The 19,574-nt window shown below is 40.9% G+C and overlaps 1 protein-coding gene across 1 annotated transcript in view; it reads left to right on the top strand.

Moving 5' to 3' along the window:
- The window catches only part of KLHL14 (kelch like family member 14), a 99,478-nt gene that overhangs the window by 13,632 nt on the left and 66,272 nt on the right, over positions 1–19,574 (top strand). The window contains exon 2 of the mRNA XM_039257385.1: positions 14,374–14,495. Coding sequence (XP_039113316.1) covers positions 14,374–14,495 — 122 coding nt within the window. The remainder of the gene's footprint in view (positions 1–14,373; positions 14,496–19,574) is intronic.

Below are 19,574 nucleotides of genomic sequence, written 5' to 3'. Positions count from 1 at the left end.
ATTGGGAAGAGAGAAAAGCAGACAAAGCAAAACTGAAATATGTGAACATCACTGCAATGCACTCAAATAAACTCAGGGCCTGTGATTTCTCCAGACTTAGGGCACAGCAAACTAAACCAGCAGCAGGTAGTCTAAGTAAAACTCTATTCCGGGGAAGAAGCACCCCCTGTACAGAAAGGAGCCCCTCAAGCCTTCTATCAGCCTCGTCAAACTGAGAGCCCAAGTTCTAGAAAACAACAGTGTTTTTGACCTAGAAAGAATAATTCTCAACTCTGAAAGATTTTTCTGGAAAATGTTTCACTTTTTTTATGGCAAGGAAACTATAGAGTCTCAGAGCATAAGAAGCATTTAGAATTTCTGACAGCACAAAGAAATTCGTGTCTGTGGCTTTATAGACGCTAAGTAGAGTCTGCCCCAAAAGCATACTCGAATCACTTCTCTCCATTGGCCATATCTGTTATTATCCATCCTAGTCGCCCTTCCCCTGCTGGAACATTGTTATCCATTAACATTTACTGCATATGCACAGTACTTGAGCACCAAACAGAGGAGTAGATAAGGAACCTGCCTCCCCGTATTCCAAATCTCCATATATAGTGTAGCTGGTAGGCTGCTATAAAGTAAAGTTATTCTGTGGTGACATTAGGAAGATCCTTTCTCAAGATGGTTGTGCAAGTTTGACCATAGAAGGCTCCTTCTCAAGGGTCAATTTCCAAAAGTGAGTATGAGACTCATTGGTCTCTTCTGCCCCGTGTTCCTGTTGGTAGGACAGTTGCTAGGAAGTCTAGATTAGCCTGCTCGAGCTGCCATTTTAGAATAAAGCAGACTAGGTGGCTTAATAACAGAACTTTCTTTTCTCCCAGTTCTGTGAGGCTGGAAGTCCAAGGTCAAGTTGCCAACAGGATTGGTTTCTGGTGATGCCTCTCTTCCTGGCTTACAGACAGCAGCCTTCTCACCGTGTTCTCACACAGCCCTTCCTGTGTGTGCACTGGCAGAGAGAGTGAGACAGAGACTTCTGGTGTCTCCTCCTCTTCTTATAAGGATGCCAGTCCTAATGGATTGGTGCCCTATCCTTATGACCTCATTTAACCTTAATTACTTCCCAAAGACCCTGTCCTCAAGTACAGTCACATTGGGGGTTAGGGCCTCAACATATAAATCTGGCAGAAACAATTCAGTTTATACCAAGAGCCAGTAAGAGGATCCAGGGATTTGAAAACAGGTTAGGGAAGCTAGCTGAACTGTTACTTTTCAACTAGGTCTATACGGCAAAGTTATATAGGCAATTGAGCAGTGATCCAACTCAGCAATATATTAATAGCTCTTCCAGCAATACAAAGCTATAAGACAAAAATATCCTCTTTCCTCAGTCTCAGAAAGTCTTGCCTGAATCCATAGTTCTCTTAAGACTCAACAATAGAGATTTTTAAATAAATATATCTTCCCTGGCCCTACCTCAGAGATTCTAAATAAACTGACCAGGAACGTGGACCCAGGAACCTGCATATTTAGCAACATCCCAGGTGGTTTTGCTACTGGTGCCTTTTGGACCACACTTTGAAAATCCCAAGACTAAACCAAAAATTGCTCCTGTTTTCCAATTTGCTACATATCTATAGAAGAGGGGAGAAAATCCTAATCCTACTGAAAGACAAGTCTGAGGGAAATGTGTTGCAAAATTCAAAGTACTCTGATAAACGGACACGAGGAGAGGGGGAATGAGTGATAGAGAAGGCTATTTGAATTACCAGCTCTGAGGGATTTATTTCCTGATGATGAAATCGGGGTACCTACCGCACCAGAGAATTCTCAGAATCATTCAAGCCACACACTACAGTGTCCACAATTCAGTTTTAGAGAACGTGCTCCATTTTCCCAGGAGGATTTGTTTCTGCCTGCCAAAAGTCTGATAATGGAAGAGGACAGTGTCATGGACCAGCTGATTGGGAGGGTGCATGAGGCTTCCTCGCAGATGCCCTACGCACGGGGAACATTAAAGAGTCTCTCAGCCTCACTGAGCCCTGCAGCTAGGGCTTCCTTTAGCATTAGCCCCTCCAGGGCTGGTGGAGCAGCAAGGAACAGAAAGAACTGGCTCCCCACAGGGAGGGAGAGGAGAAGAGGAGCAGGATAAGAGATTCCTATTTCACCCAAAGCAGCAGGGTGTCCCTAAGCTGGATCCCACAAGCCACACCTCATTGTCTCCACAGCACACACACCCTGGGCCTGCCTCAGTCCCTTGCTGCTTATCTACCCAAAAGTAAGGGTAACCTTCTTCATTTGTCTTAACCCCAGGATGGTTTGATAAAATTATTCGTCTCCTAAAATCAAATTCTGGGCCCATCTAGAAGGTATTAGCTGAAGCTCCCTTTCCTTGAGTTGAAGATGGACACCTATGTGTTGCCGTGAATATTCCACAGGAAGCCTGGAGTAATATATTCGGTTACTAACTAACTTTTCTCACTGTCTTCCTGCGTGGCCACTCCTGCAGTGACTCTCCAACTGGAAAGAGCCTGCTTGGCAGGAGGCTGGCTCCAGTTCTTCCGAACAAGCTTCCTGGCTTCCCCATGAGAAATCTCTCCCCGGAGTTAGAGTAATGGATAAAATCAGGCTCTAGATCACGAGGTAGGATCTAGCCACTGCGCCCCTCAGCATCAGCGGAACGCTGATTCCTTCGGAATGCTGACTTTGTTCATCTTTTCATTTTGACCATTGCGTCCTCTCGGAGACAAGTAACTTTAGCCGGGTATGTTACATCCTGAACTTGAATTTTCAACACCATCCTTATGTCTTTCTGCACTTTTTCTTGTGCAGCAGGTACCAGATTCCTCAGGTCAGGAAGTCACTCCATCTCTTCAAAAAGCGGGCCAGATGGGCTGGAGAGTGAAAGAAAGAGAGAGAGGGAAGTCTCAATGAGACTGGTTCTCAGGAGGCTGCACAGTCTAACAATGGAGCTTTATTTGGGGTTTAAGTGCAGGCATTAGTTATGAGTCCATCACTAGAGTGAGTAATGCTGTATCTCCTTTTGTCACCAAGCTACACAGAGCCCCAATGGCTCCTCTGTGATGGGCTGCATAGAACTGCTTCTCCCTTGAACAAGAAGAGCTTTCTCCTATCGCACGAACAGTGGTTGTCCCTGCCAGCGTGTTTGGTAGCAAGCCTCTGTGCTAGTGAGCAGGGAGAGCCGGTGTCCCCCTTGCAAGCACGGGGATTAGTCTAGGAGGTAATACTTGCCACTCAACCTCCTCACAGGGATGCAGGGAGGATTAATGAGATGCTATTTCCATTGCAATTTATGCTCTTCAGAAGAAAGGCACTAAGTACTAGGTATTAGAATTAGGGATTATATAGGTAATCAAGCAAAGAAGATATTCAGCTGCTTCTAGTTACTAAAGGAAGCTCTAATCTGGGAGGTGTGGAAGGAGGGGCGGGGAGAATGCAGTGAGCATCAGGTTGGCCGGAAGCCATGGTCCCTCATGAAGCAGAGGACCCAGGATGGAGTGTGAAGCGCTATGTACAGTGTAAACATAGACGTGTTCTGGCCCTTCAGGCTTACGATCGAAGCCTCAGGAAGGCCTATATTTCATGGATTCAGATGAAGGGTTTTTTGCCACACCGACCTCTGCCACCATTAACCAGTCTGCAGGTTTGGTCCCAGAGGAAAGTGGCAAAAACATGAGCAAACTACCCCATCCACATACAGGAAGACACGGCCACATTCCTAACTCACCCCGAATGTGTATGGGCCAGGAAACAATTGTGGAAGACCCTGGCAAGCCACAGGGGCTGAAGTAAGAGTGTAGGAGAGGGAAGGTGGTTATCTAGGATTGCGACGTGTCAGTAAAGAGGTTGATCTTGCAGCCAAACGCATAACTAGTGGCAGGGTTGGAATGTAACCCAGTTTTTAGAGGTTCACATTTTAAAGTCCTGGTTTCTTCCGTTCATTATAGTGTGTCCTCAACTATGATTACTGACCACTGGTAGGATGTGAGACAGTTTCAGATGGTACACAAAAAGCCCTTTCTAAATTTATTGTAGTAGGTTAGATAATACTTCATTTAAATTTTTTTAATGTGTATTTATTTTTGAGAAAGAGACACACAGAGCATGAGTGGAGGAGGGGCAGTGAAAGAGGGAGACACAGAATCCGAAGCAGGCTCCAAGCTTTGAGCTGTCAGCACAGAGCCCAACGCTGGGCTCCAACCCCACTAATGGCGAGACCATGACCTGAGCTGAAGTCGGACGCTTAACTGACTGAGTCACCCAGGCGCCCCTTTCTAAAAATTTTTAATGTTTATTTAATTTTGAGGTATTACTACATTTGAGCATATATTAGAAATAAACAATTAACCCATGAAGCCCATAATTCATAAATGTAATTGCGTAGAGCAGTAATTCTCAATATTCCTCTATGTTAGAATCACACAGAAAGCTTTAAAAAGCAAGCAAACAAAAACCAATGCTGGGTCCCCACCCTGGGTCGTTAACCCAGAATCTCTGAGAGGTTGCCCCCATCCTAGACACTTTGTAAAACTTTCCCAGGCGATTCTAAAGAGCAACCAGCCCTGGGAACCGCTAGGATAGAATGGTGTTAAACATTTTTTAAGTGAGTAGTTTTATGTTGTTTAATTTTATTTTTTTAGTGAGAGGTTTTCAATAAAGTATTAAATAATATCAGTGTGTGAATATAGCAAATATCATGAAGGTTCTCTATTGTGCTAATAACTGAAATTGGATAACATTTCTCTATTGTGCATAGTTCCCATTCCGTGAGACAATAGTAATCTCAAAGAGCAAGAGAAAGACAGAGGCATCCAATGAGAATCATGAATGTAGTGGTATGACCACGGCGAGACTGATGATTTGGACATGCGCAAGTAGGCATAAGACACAAAAGGGCTTGGGGCAGTGCAAAGGCAGCAGGTTAGATCTGGGTGTTTGTCAATAAGACTGTTCCCCAGAGTATTACCCTCTGACTCTCCCACCGTATAGTTCAGAAACACGACTTTTCCTCGTGTTTCACCATCACACTCACTGACTGGAACTTAAAACAAGTGAGAGAGGAAAAAAAATATGATAAAGAAGCTGTAATGATGCATTTCTCGAAGGTCAGATTACCAGTGTCTCTTCACCCATTTGTTCTTTTGTTTATCATTTCCTCATTCACACAAGAAGTATTTATTGACCACCTACTAGATGCGAAATCCTTTTTGGTTTTAAGTATTGTCAGAATTTTTCTCAGTGAGCATGAATTGTCTTTATGATATGATCAAGCAAATCTTAGAGTTACTTCCATCTTAGAAAAACGGAATAATGCGTGCAACTGACCCCTCCGCAGTCATCACGAAGCCAGACTCCCGGTGGCAGGGGCAGAATCAACGTCAGAAGATGGGAAGCTAAGGTATTTTCAGTTAGACCTGACCCTGAGAATCACAGAAGGGTTGGTGTGAGAAAACCCTAGAGATATTTCCTCTGTGAAATAGAGGAAATAAAACCCATCCTGAGGCACTGGAAAAGATGCCCAAGCCCTTTTTCCTCTATTCTTTCATCTGTTAAATGGGGATAATGATAGTTTGTGTTTACCTACCTCAGAGAGGCATTATCAGGTCTATTTAAAGCCTCTTCCGATGAAAGCTGCTGTGTAATTACCAAGAACAGCTATGATAAAGAAACCTAAATACAACAGCAAATCAGCTGGAACAAATTCTCAAGGGAGTTTACTTCTCTGGAAAATTTTAAGAAAAGGGTAGCAGCTGTCCTCTGGGGACTTTAGGGGACCATTCTAGCTGGAAGTTTAGGGAAGGCTAGCTGATTTTCAAAGTCTCCTCCTGGCCAATCACTCCGGATCTTCCTCTCCTTACTTTTCCCCACGGTCTAAGCAATTTCCATCTGAAATTCCTCTTTCAAGTTTCTTTCAGACGTTAACTCAGAAACTCTTTTATCCCTGAAAAGAATCTCAAGGAAGGCATTTATTTACCTGTGAGAGAGAAAACGGAAGTTACAACGTGGGGGAAATATGCACCCTGTAGATGATAGGTAATGGGGAATTATTTGATAGTTTTTCAGAAGAAGACTGAAGCAGTTGATCCTTAACATCAGGCTTTGCTGAAATTCATTTGACAAAGCTGTGGAGGGGAGATTCAATGGGAGCGCAGGAAGGAGAGACTCCACTGCTACATCAGCTTGGGAGAGAGCCAACCTAGCTGAGTCAGGCTAATAGCGGTCTGACTGGGATGAAGAGATAGGCTCAGGAAACAATACGGCTCTAGAATCTATAGGACTTTGCAAAACATTGACTATAGCAAGAAAATGGAAGAAGAGTCAAGATTCTCATAAAATCTGGTGACTCAAGGAGCACCTGGATGGCTCAGTTGGTCAAGCGTCACCCTTGGCTCAGGTCACGATCTTACAGGTTCGTGGGTTTGAGCCCTACAAGGGGCTCTGCGCTGACAGCTCAGAGACTGGAGCCTGCTTCGGATTCTGTCCCTCCCTCTCTCTCAAAAATAAATAAACATTGAAAAAAAATTTTTTAAACTTGGTGACTTGGATACAGTTTGGTGACATCTTCAACAGAGAGAGAGAGATGGCAGACCAAAGGGTGAGCAGGTTGAATTTGTTCACGAGATCTGGATCCACAGCGCTGTAGTAAGCCCAGTGGTTTTATATTTTCAAGAAACTTGCTTATGCAGTAAAGATTCTGGCTATTTATAAACAGCACAACCTATGGTTTCTGAAAGGCTTCTAAGCAATATAAGAAAAAGCCAAATGCCAATGATTGATTTTCACATGAGTGATTTGTAAGGTTAATAATTATGCATAATATTTGTTATTGCTTACCGATTGATTACCATGGGAGCGACATAAATATTTTCCATATGCGACCCAAATGTCAGCTGGTGGCTTCCCAGATCCAGTAAAATTGGTGTAAACCCCACCAATCTCATGGCCAGTGGAAACCCAAAACCATCCTCACTTCTGTGAATCCCTGGGGGTTTGTGTCATCCTGGCTTTTTCTGCCTCCCAGACCACCAACATACATCCCTGTTGTACCACCAGGTGTGAAATTGCCCTTTCACTCCCTGCTAGTAGAAAATACCAAAGCATCATAAGTTTCGTCAAGTCCATTGAAATTGGAAAGTAATGGGAATGAGTCATTCCCTCTACTCTTCTCCAGCCTCTCCCTACTGGGCTATGTCGGAGGTATCAGTTTTTATCTTCCTCCACTATGCAGAGACACTCAGTTTTCAAGGCATCAGCAGCACAAAGTACTTTTCATTTGTTAAAGGGACTGACTCTAGAAGGTGATTTTATTCACACGTAGCAATCATTTATTTTCCCATTACACTTAACCCTCACAACACTCCCACTTTACAGATGAAGCAACTGAGGTGTAAAGAGATTGAATACTAACCCAAGGATATAAACGTATGAAGTGGTAGAAAGAGAATTTAAATCCACTTGTGGCTGACTCTTAAATGAAAATTAACTTGGCCCTTAGAGAATGGGAAAATGATTATCTATTCCAGTTTACCTTCCTACTTCACAACTGCTTAGTTTTCCCATCAAATCTCTAGGTTTCAAACAACAACAACAACAACAAAAAGCTGTATACTCCTAAAGGCTATATATGAGTATATGAGGAACTCCAGAGTAAAACCCCAGTGAGTTAGTATTATTTCAGAGAGAACAAGCTATGATAATTAAAACATCTAAACAAAAGAAACACAACACTATTATTTTTAAGTAATAAAACTTGGACCGGGGCATAGGCATACTACCTTATCAAATCTGCAAGTTACACAAAGAAATAGCTAATACTGATGATGATGGCGACGAGGAAGCTGATGATAGCATGGATCTAGCACTTTTATAAATGCTGTGCATATATTGTTTAATTTAATCCTGAAAAAAAAACCAACAAACTATGCCCTAAGTCTGTTGTTATCCCTATTTTATAAATAAGGTTGAAAAGGGTAAAGAGGCTAGCCCAAGGTCACTCATCTCAAAGGAGCTGAAACCAGGGGCCTCACCCAAGTTGTAAGGCTTATACCCTTAACAACCAGGCTCCCTACTTCAAGAATCAAGGTGTTTTCAATAGATGTTCCTTCTAGGATGGAAGTAAGTGCCATGAGGAACAAGGAATTTATACCTCTTCTTCCCACCATTAGCTCTAGTGTTTAGAATGGTACCTGGAACATAGTATGAACTCAATCAATAACTGCTAAATAATAAGTGCATTGAAACAGGGGTGCCTGGGTGCCTCAGCTGGTTAAACTTCAGACTTCAGCTTGGGTCATGATTTCATAGTTAGTGAGTTCGAGCCCCACATTGGATTCTGTGCTGACAGCTCAGAGCTTGGATGCCGCTTCAAGTTCGTGTCTCCCTCTCTCTTTGCCCCTCCCTCAGTCATGCTGTCTCTCTCTCTTTCTCAAAAATAAACATTTTTTAAAAACTTTAAAAAATAAGTGAATTGAAACAAAATACCTAAATCAGTAGAATATACAAAAGCATTTTAAAATACTCATGTGTTGATGTTGAAAATATTTAACCAGAAGAAACATAGGATAGGAAAAACCTGACGTTAAAACACTTAGATTTTTAAAAATTCTATATCTGTAGTCCTCTGGAAGCTGAACAGCAGCCCAGCATTGCACTGTCACTGCTAAAAGACTAATGTAATTTATGAAAGACTAATGAAAGCTTTATAACACACACACACACACACACACACACATATATCCATCATATCACATACCACATTTGTTATATTGTATATAATTCTGATCACATTTTTAAAGGGGGATAATGATGGTCTAGAGATACTTTAGAGAGGTGAGAATGATGAGAGGGAAAATGGAAACTTTCTCAGAAAGAAATGAGGGTTTTTAACACAGAAAAGAGAAGACATATGGCAACTATCTTTCAATATTTGAAGTGCTGCCAGAAAAGACACGAGTCTTGCCCTCTTTTTTTCTAAAAGACTTCGGTAGGTTTTCAGCTCAGCATAAGGAGAAAAACATATATTTAACACATCTGCCCAAACATCTTTCCACAATAAAGCAGTTTTGAAAAACTAAGGTCCATTTTGTTATAAATTATATAACTGAGGGGCGCCTGGGTGGCTCAGTCAGTTGAGCATCTGATTTCAGCTCAGGTCATGATGTCACTGGTTCATGAGTTCGAGCCACACATCAGGCTCTATCTATACTGACAGCTCAGAGCCCAGAGCCTGCTTCATTCAGATCCTGTGTCTCCCCCTCTCTGTCCCTCCCCTGCTTACTATCTGTCTCTCTCAAAAATAATTGTTAAATTTTTTTAATAAAATAAAATAAATCGCTTAATTGGTAAGAATAATTACCTTTGAAAAAAAACTATTGAAAAGATTTCTACTTTAGGTAGAGAGCAGGACCAAATCAGTGACCTCAAATCTGGCTCTGTGTTAGTTAAAATTAACTGGAAGACTGTGAAACATTACTGATTTTTAAGGCCTCATCCCAATTGAATCATAATCTGTGGGAGTGGGGACTCGAGAATCCCCTTAGATGATCCTGGTGCCTCACCAGGCTTGGGGTTCGCTGAACTAGATTACTTCCAAGTTGTCTTCTAACTCTCTCATTTAATGATTAGAAGATTATAGAATGTTTTCTTTACCAAAATAAATGAGAAAAATTTATAATCTGCAAAATGAATTTAGTCTAAAGGGACATAGGTAGCTCTAAAATGCCAGCAGACCACCTGGTTTCTTAAACAGATTAAAACCCTCCTTGCAATCTAGGTAATGAAAACTTTTTTCATGTATCATGGGAAGGTAAACTTTATCTGGCCTGTTTCCCAATTATTAAAGTTCCAAATCACTGAAATATAAATAAATGAGACTTTACCGTACTTATAGCACCAGTATGATGAAAAATTTGTTTACACCAGGAGGTTTTAGGTCATCCTTCAATCATTCATCCCCGTAACCAAAGTACATATGCGCGCAAGCACACACGTACACACACACACACACACACACACACACATAAATATGACACATGGTAAATGTTGGGCAATTACTGAGATGGAACAAAGGGGACTTGCAAATTCTATCGCCTTTTTAACCTTATATTTTTCTATGCAAGAATCTAGGAGCCCAAATCAAAGGCATCAAAATAATATTATTAATTATGACATACATACTAAGTTCTTTGTCTCTAATTTCATGTCTTTTAAACACATTAGTTTGGTCTGGGTAGTGCCAAGTTGAGGAGTAAAAAAGAGTACGTGTATTTTAAAATATTAACAAATTTGAAGAGAGCATATTCATTTTGGGTACATTGGTTCCTTATGTGAATGGCTTCTGAAAAGTATACCAGGTAGCCATATGAAGGAACTCTAGTCACTGCAAAAGGGGTAACACTTGTAGATTTTGACTAATCTAAAGTGAAACCTGTAAGGTTCTGTCGGAATTATTTAAAAAAGAATAACTGAAACCCCCTTCAGCACGTTAATTCAGATCCCTCTCATTTTACTTTTCTGGATCACAAGGTATCTTTTTTATCACGGTGTTTTCAAATTGAAGTTCACACACATCAAATAAATAGCATGATAATCAGAGGTTTCAATATCCAATACACATTCATTATTATCTGTCATTATTGTCATTGTCACTATTATAATTGCACGTTGTAAAAAGAATGGAAGCTTTTCCACAGGAATTATTCACATGTATTACTTTCTAGGAGTAATGGAATAGTTGATGTTGCATTTATATCAAAGTAAAATATGTGATGGTTTTTCTCATTTGTTTTATTCTAAAGAAGTAAGAAATGTAGAGTGATCTCTATTAGGCTCCTTTATTTGGATTCAGAAAGGTGCAGTTTTATGTAATGTCCAAATGTATATTTTCTTATAACAAGGCTCAAAAGATGTCCAGTACAACTAAAGTGACAATTTTCTAAGAACACATAAGATAACAGCTGTGTAGTGAAGTTCTCGTCATTAGCTTGTATTTATAGACACAAACTCAACAAGAATCTCGGTGAAAAATATTAATTTTCTTTCTTAACTATGTAATCGGGCTTGGTCTGTTGAAATGAAGCCCACGTTGTACTCTCGGCATCTACAGATTAATAATCACTTACCTTAGAGTTTCTGTAGAACTTTTCACTTCATTTTATATAATCTTCATGACAATCCCTTGAAGAGGCAAGTCAGACACTATTTATCTATTATGAGAAAACAGAGGTTCCAAAAAGCCAAGTAATTTTTACAAAATTACTCTGCCCAACAGCAAAATTAGCCCTAGAATCCAGGTCATCTGGGTCTTAGTCAGAAGTTATGGTAAAAGAAAAATTAAAAAAAGAACAAATTTGAATTTTAAAAAGATCATAGGCCTGGTAACATATGAAGGCCCAGGTCTCAACACAGCTCATGCCACTTTTACTATGAGAACGTTCTCAGCTGCCTGTAAAATGGCTGTTTTGACAGTCATAGAGAAAATGGTGAGAAACCACTCAAACGTGTTTTGTTAGTCTATGTGTTCTTCCTTCTGCACTCTGCTACTTCTCACACGCTTTATCCTACTTTTGGCTTCTGTGTGATTCACCTGCATAAGGTAGAGTTTTAAACTTTCTTTAGACTTAAATAATACCGATATTTGTTTGGAAAATTAAGTGACAACAAGCATTAGAAACAAGATAGTCCAAGTGCAATGCTATAATAAGTGAAATGGATGATGACACGAATGTAATGAAACAGGGTTTTAAATGTGTCTTCACTCACTAAGAAGGCTGTACACGATGAACTTAAAACACTTCTCCACAGAAAACACGCGGCCCATGAGGGTAAGTGGGATTTCCTTTCCTTCCATGTAATTTCTTATCACATTCCCTGAGAAGGCTGGATGGTTTAGAGATCCATCTTGGTTTCTGTGGGGGATGTCGCTGCTGCTATGCTAGCTAGCCCTTTGAATCATGTCATTGTTGGCGGGAGTGAGGGCTGTTGCCATTTTCCAGCTATTCAGTGGCCTAGGATGGGTAGTCCCAGGCCAGTTTCTCAGAGGACAGATGGCAGCAGGTGGCTCTTTGGGAAGAGAGAACAAAGACTCTAGATCCTCTCCTCATCTGCAGAGATGGTCCATCTAAATCACTGTTGAAAATCACCAATGTGGGTTGGTCCAGGGAAGCAGGCTTTATCAATTAATGAAACAAACTTACAAATAAATGTAAGTCATTCATTTGTCTCCATTTGTCATTCATGAAACCCCCTTTAAAAGGAGTACCTTTATTTACATATCATAACAGAAATTTACTTGTATTGCTCTGGTCATACCACTTCATTGAGTCCTTTCCTCTTACATCTAACCATCAATAGTGGTCTCTCTGCCTCTACCAGAACCTGAAAGCAGGTAGACATGTCACATCATGAAAATCACAGAATGGTGCCTTCCAGTTGAACAGCAACGTCGACACAGGGTGACGGATAGCAACCTAAAAAAGAGTATCTGCTCTCATCTTGATTCCTCACAGGCTGGTTGATTATTTGGACTAAAAAAACTACAAGAAGAAAATCATCTTGTAACAGTTTTGTAACCATGCATTTAAGAGATGATATAGCGCATCAGTTATGTATGTTCTCATTCCAGAATACTTACTACACTGAGTTCCCAGAACCCCTCTTTAGCAAACCACCCCGATCACTGCAATCCTCAAAGTATGGAGCTCTTTGCTCTCGTATTCGGCTTTTGTTTCACAACTACACGTCTATAAGGCATATGGGTACAGTTCCAAAGTATTGTGAATTCAAAGAAGTGAGGGGTTTTCTTTGTGACAAAATTAATATTGCGAGCTGCTGTCACATTAGGCGTTCTTCTGTAAGTATGGCTTACGTACTGTCCATGATTCCCTGAGAAGAGTTTCTCCAGAAGGTATTTTTTCTACTGAGGCGTTTACAGTGCATTCAATGGCACCAGAGTTTCATTAAAGGAATTCTCTTGTTCCCTTCCTTCACATGGAAATGTCATTAACTGTATTAAGTTAACTCTCCGAATGTTAGGTTCTTAACCAATAAACAGTGCTTCTCCACAAGGGCGTACTTTGCCAAGCGTCCTTGAATCAGAACGACAGGCTGAATATGTAATAATAGATTCAGAGCCACCAGCGCGGGTTGTGATCATATTTAAGGGGAACCCTTTCGTATTTATTGACTTTTTCCTTCAGTCATGGTTGTTCCGTTTCTTCCACCACCACCTTCAGCCTTTCAGGTAAATGAAAAGTTCAATTATATGTAAAGCGACTGTTAAATCAGCAGGCCCCTTGTGGGGGTCTGGGCCTCCCCTCCCTGCTCCAATCGCAAGTGTGCTCAATCCATTACCCTTCCTGAGGATCGCACATCCATCAGGTCGAGTGTGCCGGCCAGGGTGCATCTTATAGCTTTTACTGCATATGAGACGTTGCAGGCCTGTTCTCAGGAACTGCCAGGCAGACTGGGAATCACAGTCACGGTTAATAGCAGCGAATTGCCAGCTCTTGATGGGTGGGTAGTCACTCCTTTCAGTGGTTGCCCCCTGGGGGAGAAGGTAGAAAAACAGAGGGAGGGAATTAGAGTGACTTTGCACAGTTGAGCAGGTTCATGCCGCTGGATCAGTGGCAAGCATTGGCAGGGCTCCACTCTGGGGAGGCTCAAAACAACCTCACAGTCTCATTTTTACCAATTGGTGCTGCTGTGTCGCCAGTGGTGCCCAGGGATGGGGGTGGGAGCGGGAGAAGCCGGGGAGGGAGGGAGGGAGGGAGGGAGGGGCCCTGGGAAGGAGATGAAGGCAGAAGTCTCCGCTAAATTAAACAAATAGAAAGTCTCCTTGATGATCCTGGTTAACCTACCCCAGTTAGCCCTGTGCTACTAATTGTACCAAACTGGTATTTGAAGTTCCCTGGGTGATTAAAGAGTTGGCTCACAAACTCTCTGCATAACCTTAATTTTTTCAAGGTTCTTTGAGTGGAGAATGGCTTATAATAATGATTTTGACTAATACGATTTTTGACATGCAACTTTAATGCTTAACCTTAGTACAACTCCAGAGCATTTCATGTGTACTCAGCTGTAAAGAGTGATGATTTAAAGGGATAATATAAGAAAAAGGTCGTTCTAGAATGAACCTCTAACAAATTGCATAAAGGGAGCTTATTATTCCATGAGTATGGGGATATGCTGCTCTTCTGATCATTTTTCTGCTTGGTTCAAAAAAAATTGTTGAGACATGAATGGGAAAAGAAACAGGAAAAAATGAAATAGAAATCTGCAAGCAAGGAACATTCTTTTGATGGTTATGATTTCGTTGCCACTAAAGAGGCTCTACAATAATGTGGTTATCCATCTCCTCTTTTGTTTTGGGTGAAGAATTCGCTCTAACAAGAAAATGCTGTTACTGGTTGGAGGCTTGCCTCCTGGGCCGGACCGGCTTCCCAGCAATTTGGTCCAGTACTATGATGATGACAAGAAGACATGGAAAATACTCACAAGTGAGTGCCCTTCTTTATTCATTTACCCACCTATTTATTTCTGCACAGAGCTGTCCTGATGGATTTGAAAACATGGTTAATCAAATTAGACATTTTATTGATTTGTTACCCTTTGGAGGTCTGTTTATGTATCCCAGGGGATTCAGAGTAAAAGACTAAATTAACATTGCAGAGGTGGCCAATTTGGTCGTGGAATACGCCTAAATTAAACTGGCCTAAAACCACTGAGCGAGTTTGTGTTTCTGTGAGAGAGAGGGGGTGGTAACTGAGATGTTCCAGAAGAGATTCTTCCGTTCTTTCTTTCTTCTTCTTCTTCTTTTTTTTTTTTTTTTTTGGCTTCTTGAAAAGTGAAAGTTTGGTTAATTGCACTAGGTTTTCTCATCTCTCAATGGTTGTTTCGTTCATTGTCTATGTAACTAACATGCCTTTTGCGTTTTAGGCATTTCTGCTCGTTAATCTTTAGTCTGTGGAACTGGGTCTTAGAGAAACACTCCCCTCTGTGGCTCCACATTTGGGATGGACAGACAGTCGGGGCTTGTCCCAGCTGCATTAAATTGTGCTTGCAGACTTCTGCCCACGATGCTCTTCCTCCCCTCCTACCAGGGTGATTGTGTTTTACAGCAAAACTCTTGCCTTGGGCACTGAGATTTGGAACTTATTGTTATATCGGTTATGATCCCCAATCTGACTCACTCATGGAATCAAAAATCATCATTTCTTGAGTGCAGCAGGCTGTGTGCACCAGGCCCCTCGTGGGTACAGTGGCTGCACTGGTCAATAAAACTAAATTTTAACTGTCAAAATTGCCCAGAGCTGTATAGATAAAATAATAAATGAGTAATTTTGATCCATAAATCAAAGCCATACATTTAAAACCGACAAAAAAGAAAGTTAGATTTTCTTATAGCATTGTGTCTTTGAAGCCATTATATATTTTATCAGCTTAAAAAAAAAATCAGTTCCTTTCGTCTTCCTAAAAGCCCTTGAAAATAATAGAAACAGGACAATAGTTTGCCCATAAGATCAGAAGAGGAGCACAGACATGTGAGGTGGTGCTTGAAATAATACGTTTCGGATCTGACTTACCCCAGCGAAACTGCCAGTAGCATTGTCCGGGGGCTACAACTAGGAAGCTCCCTGGACACCTATCCACCACGGCTGTGGTAAAGAAGTGGGGGGAATGATAGCAGCAAGCTTAAGGAGAAGGAAGAAAGAAAAAGAAGTTAAGAGGTGTCTTGAAATGTTTTTTTATTCTCGTTTTAACAAAAGCACTGTTAATAGTGAGTCAAACATCTCAATGAGTGACCAACCTGTATTTTTAAAGTAAAACCAAAGAATCAATGACCTGACACTTGATCAGTATAGAATGCCTACGCAGAATAAGACAGATATGAGGGGGAGGCAAGGAGAAGGAAAGACAAATATTCTTGACCGACAGAGACAGACAGGTAAGAGTACACTCAAGCAATAAGTGATATTCCTTCACAAAAACGTCTGTTTTTCCCAGATACGCCAGGCCAGGTCCAATTTGTTATTGGTTTGAAGCCTTTCATTAAAGGCAGAAAGGTTCCCTGAAGCATCATGAGTAATACCTAAGAAAAGTCTTATGTTCATGTTAAACCTTGTTTGGAGACAGTGATCATCCAATTTATTCTCCAAACTGGGACATTTTAGAGCGTGAAATGGGGACCCTTTGATTATGGTGGAGCAATAGGTATACATTGAAACATGTGGTCACCCTGCTCAAATTTTTTGCGTTGCCAGATTTAACTCTACCTAGAAGGATGTGGTAAGAAGGCATGAACTTGAATCTGTCAGACCTGATTCAAACCTTGAGTGTCTATGATCTTGAGCAAGGCATGTAAATGTTCCAGTTCCTGGCTTCTTCATTTTGTCAGCACCATTTGGGTATTTTTAGGATAAAGATGTGTTTAAAAGTCATCTAACACATTGCATGAGCTCCACAAATTGAAGCTATTATGACTATTATTGTAACACCACTACCAATATTAGCACAAAGATTGTGTATAGCTTTGTGCCCTACAGGTATTGGTCAACTCAGACCCTTCATGCAAAGGGGAGACAAATTACAACACCACAGACACAACACTTGGACCCCCTGTCCCCGAGTCAGGAGCCTGTTTTCCATGGTTTGCATATGTTGGATGTGGTAATTCACAGACTAAGAAGTAAAGATAAATGGGTACCTATCACCCATTCACCAGGTTTGAAATGGAAGGAAACAAAGATATTAATGTATAGACTTCTTACAATGGGAACATACTCAAAGATCTTGCACCTTTTTTCTATAGTCAGGCACGCTTCTAGCTCTGAAATAAATGTCTACTCCACTTACATTCTTCATTTCACTGGGACCTATACTTTAAAAAATAGAGTTTATTACCTGTTGGGCTGTGACCACATGGCCCCAAGTGAAGGCATATTTTTCAGGTTTGTTGGAGAGATATAGACAGCATACCTAAATGATCTCTGCTCTTGGACTGTATTTTTTAATTCAGGCATCTTATTTAATTAATAAATAAGTCAGGTCACTGACAGATTTCCACACTGTTTGGGCCATCTAACAATAAAGGAAGAAATTTTTCTCACTTGAATTAAAAATAAAAGAAATCCACATTCTCCCCCAAATCCAACGAAGCATTAGGGATTTCAGAGCTTCCCATTGACATTATTTTGACCCAGAAGAACTGCTAAAGTTTCTGGCAGGAAGACAAAGACGCTAAGTAAGGCTAGGAGATGGTGCCTGGTTGGGGTCTGCTCATTTATTAAATGGCTGTCTCCATACAAACTAACAAGTAAGCTGAGCTAGCAAACACCTAAAACTCGAGGTCAGCCAGAGCCTCTGAATCAGAGACTCTTTCGTCCACTTGACTCGAGCACACATCTCTCAGCCTGTCTCGCAAACACGCTCCTTTGAGAAAGATGCCATTCCCCAGAGAGGGGCATGGTCACTGTATGGGAGCCACACGGCTTACAGGAATTCTGTAACAAAGAAGAATGAAAAGGAAAGGCAGTCATCTTCTCTCTTTTCTCACCCTGTTATATTAAGTTTTAGGATCACAATTTAAGGGGTACACAAATAATAATAAATCAAATGGAGGAGGGGTGAATAAAAGTGAGAGAGTGGACCTATAGAACATAAAGAAAACAAAATCCAAGCATCAGCCAGTCTCGTCTACCTGAACAGCAAAGGGAACAATTGTTCTCGCTGAAAAGACTGTTTTTGGGAACATGCTGGCACAGATTGCGTTTTTATCCTCCTCCTCGGAAAAATCATTTAATGTAGCATTATATAATGAATGTTGAGAATGGTGTCAGAGCTCGGTGGTCTCTCTTAGAAAAGTATCGAGAAATAACATGCAAAAATGACTGTAACATCCTTTTGTCAGTGCGAAATGTTAAGTAGTAACAGTAAAATTGGCGTTGTTGTCCTCTTGAGTGTTAATAACGGACGGGAAGTTGAGATGCACTTTCGTTCATTTTTATTTTACAGTTCTGCTCTTCCCGCATTTCTCACTCCTGCACGCAGTCTCCCGTTTCATTCTTAACTTATTAGAAAGCAGTACAGGAGACATGAATACTAAAATGGCCAGTGCAAAAAAAAAAAAAAAAAAATGCCTCCTGTTCTTTGCAGGCCCCAAATCCTTGGTGCAAAGATCACACAAAATAATTCCTGTGGCTACTCTATGCTTTGGACAGTACCTTGCTTGCAGATCAAAGTTTTTATGAAGTCCGCACATAGAAGTGGTTTACATTCCCCACCCCCATCCCTAGAAACAGCACTAAGGAGCCATCTATTTTATTTGTCTTCTCCATTGGCCACATCCTTCACTGATGGGGAAAGGTGTTTCCTGGGGACTGACTTCCTTTTTCCTACATTTCAGATGAGAGAATCTACTTATTAGGTGACTGTTACTGCTTTCTGTGAGCATTGAGAAGGAAAGGAGTTCAGAACAAAGATCTGTACTTCCATGTGTCAGAGATGACTCCCCTTTCATAATGTTCAAACGAAAATTAGAAGAAATAGGTTAGCAAGGCTTCTTCCTTAGTTCGGCCACCTCGGTTCCCTTTGTCAGAAGTAGGAGAAAATGCCTGTTCCGCCCCTTCCCTTTCAGTTGATTTGCAGCTCTGTCCTCTACCTGGTAGTGCAAGGCTTTGGGACCTTATATTTCTTTAGTCACAAGAAGTAAGAGAACCCGTTGTGCCAGGGCTTCCTGGGTTGTCTTCTCTAATCCCTGGAGGACACTGAATGCGATCCCATCCACACAGGAGGGGCCCTGGGCAGGGTTTCAGCCATTTCTTTTAGTAGAGTCACAAAGATCAGAGGCTAAATATACTCTCCATAAAGGTTGAAGAAATAGTACCAAGAAAACAAAGTTTATAAAAGACATTGAACTTCAGTTCCAAAAGATAAACATAGGTTTGATCATATACAATATCCAATAATTGCTGATTATTCAGAAAATCATAAACCTGCATATTAATACTTTCCCCCTGGACGTTTTTCCTTAGCCCTTCTGTTTCTTGACTTTGGTTAATTTCTGTTCTTCAAGGATATGTTGGAGGAAAGTCAAGTTAATCAAAAGTGAATAATCATTTCTTACGATTATTTATTTAACAAGAAATAAAAAGTAAATTCAGTTGAGGGTTTTATACCTGTGGGTTCCCTTTACTTACATTATCTTTAGATCCAAACCCCACAAATTATTCAACTTTATTTCATTTCATTTCTAGAAGGTATGGAGACTCTGTAGGAAGTGCGTTTCTACACTATTGCAGGAGAACCTCAAAAAACAATCAGGTGCTTCCAAACGGACTCTGAAGCTGTCTGGGAAGAATTTAGACTTATTTATAGACTTCATTCCTTCATGTAACAAGCAATTATTGAATATACACTCTGTGCTGGGTGGGAGGGTAGAATGTAGATAACATAATCTCTTGAGAACCTAAGGAAGCAATTACAACAGAGTGTGCTAGGGAAAAGAGAATTGGGGCTCAGGGACCCATGGAAGCACACAAAGGGGGCCCCTAATCTCAAGAGGAGAGGTTAGAGAAGAT

The sequence above is a fragment of the Hyaena hyaena genome, unplaced genomic scaffold (genome assembly GCF_003009895.1).
Source record: "Hyaena hyaena isolate Hyena2069 unplaced genomic scaffold, ASM300989v1 scaffold_616, whole genome shotgun sequence".
NCBI lineage: Eukaryota > Metazoa > Chordata > Mammalia > Carnivora > Hyaenidae > Hyaena > Hyaena hyaena.
The sequence above is the reverse complement of the archived record's forward strand: the minus strand, read 5'-3'. Positions and strand labels throughout refer to the sequence as shown.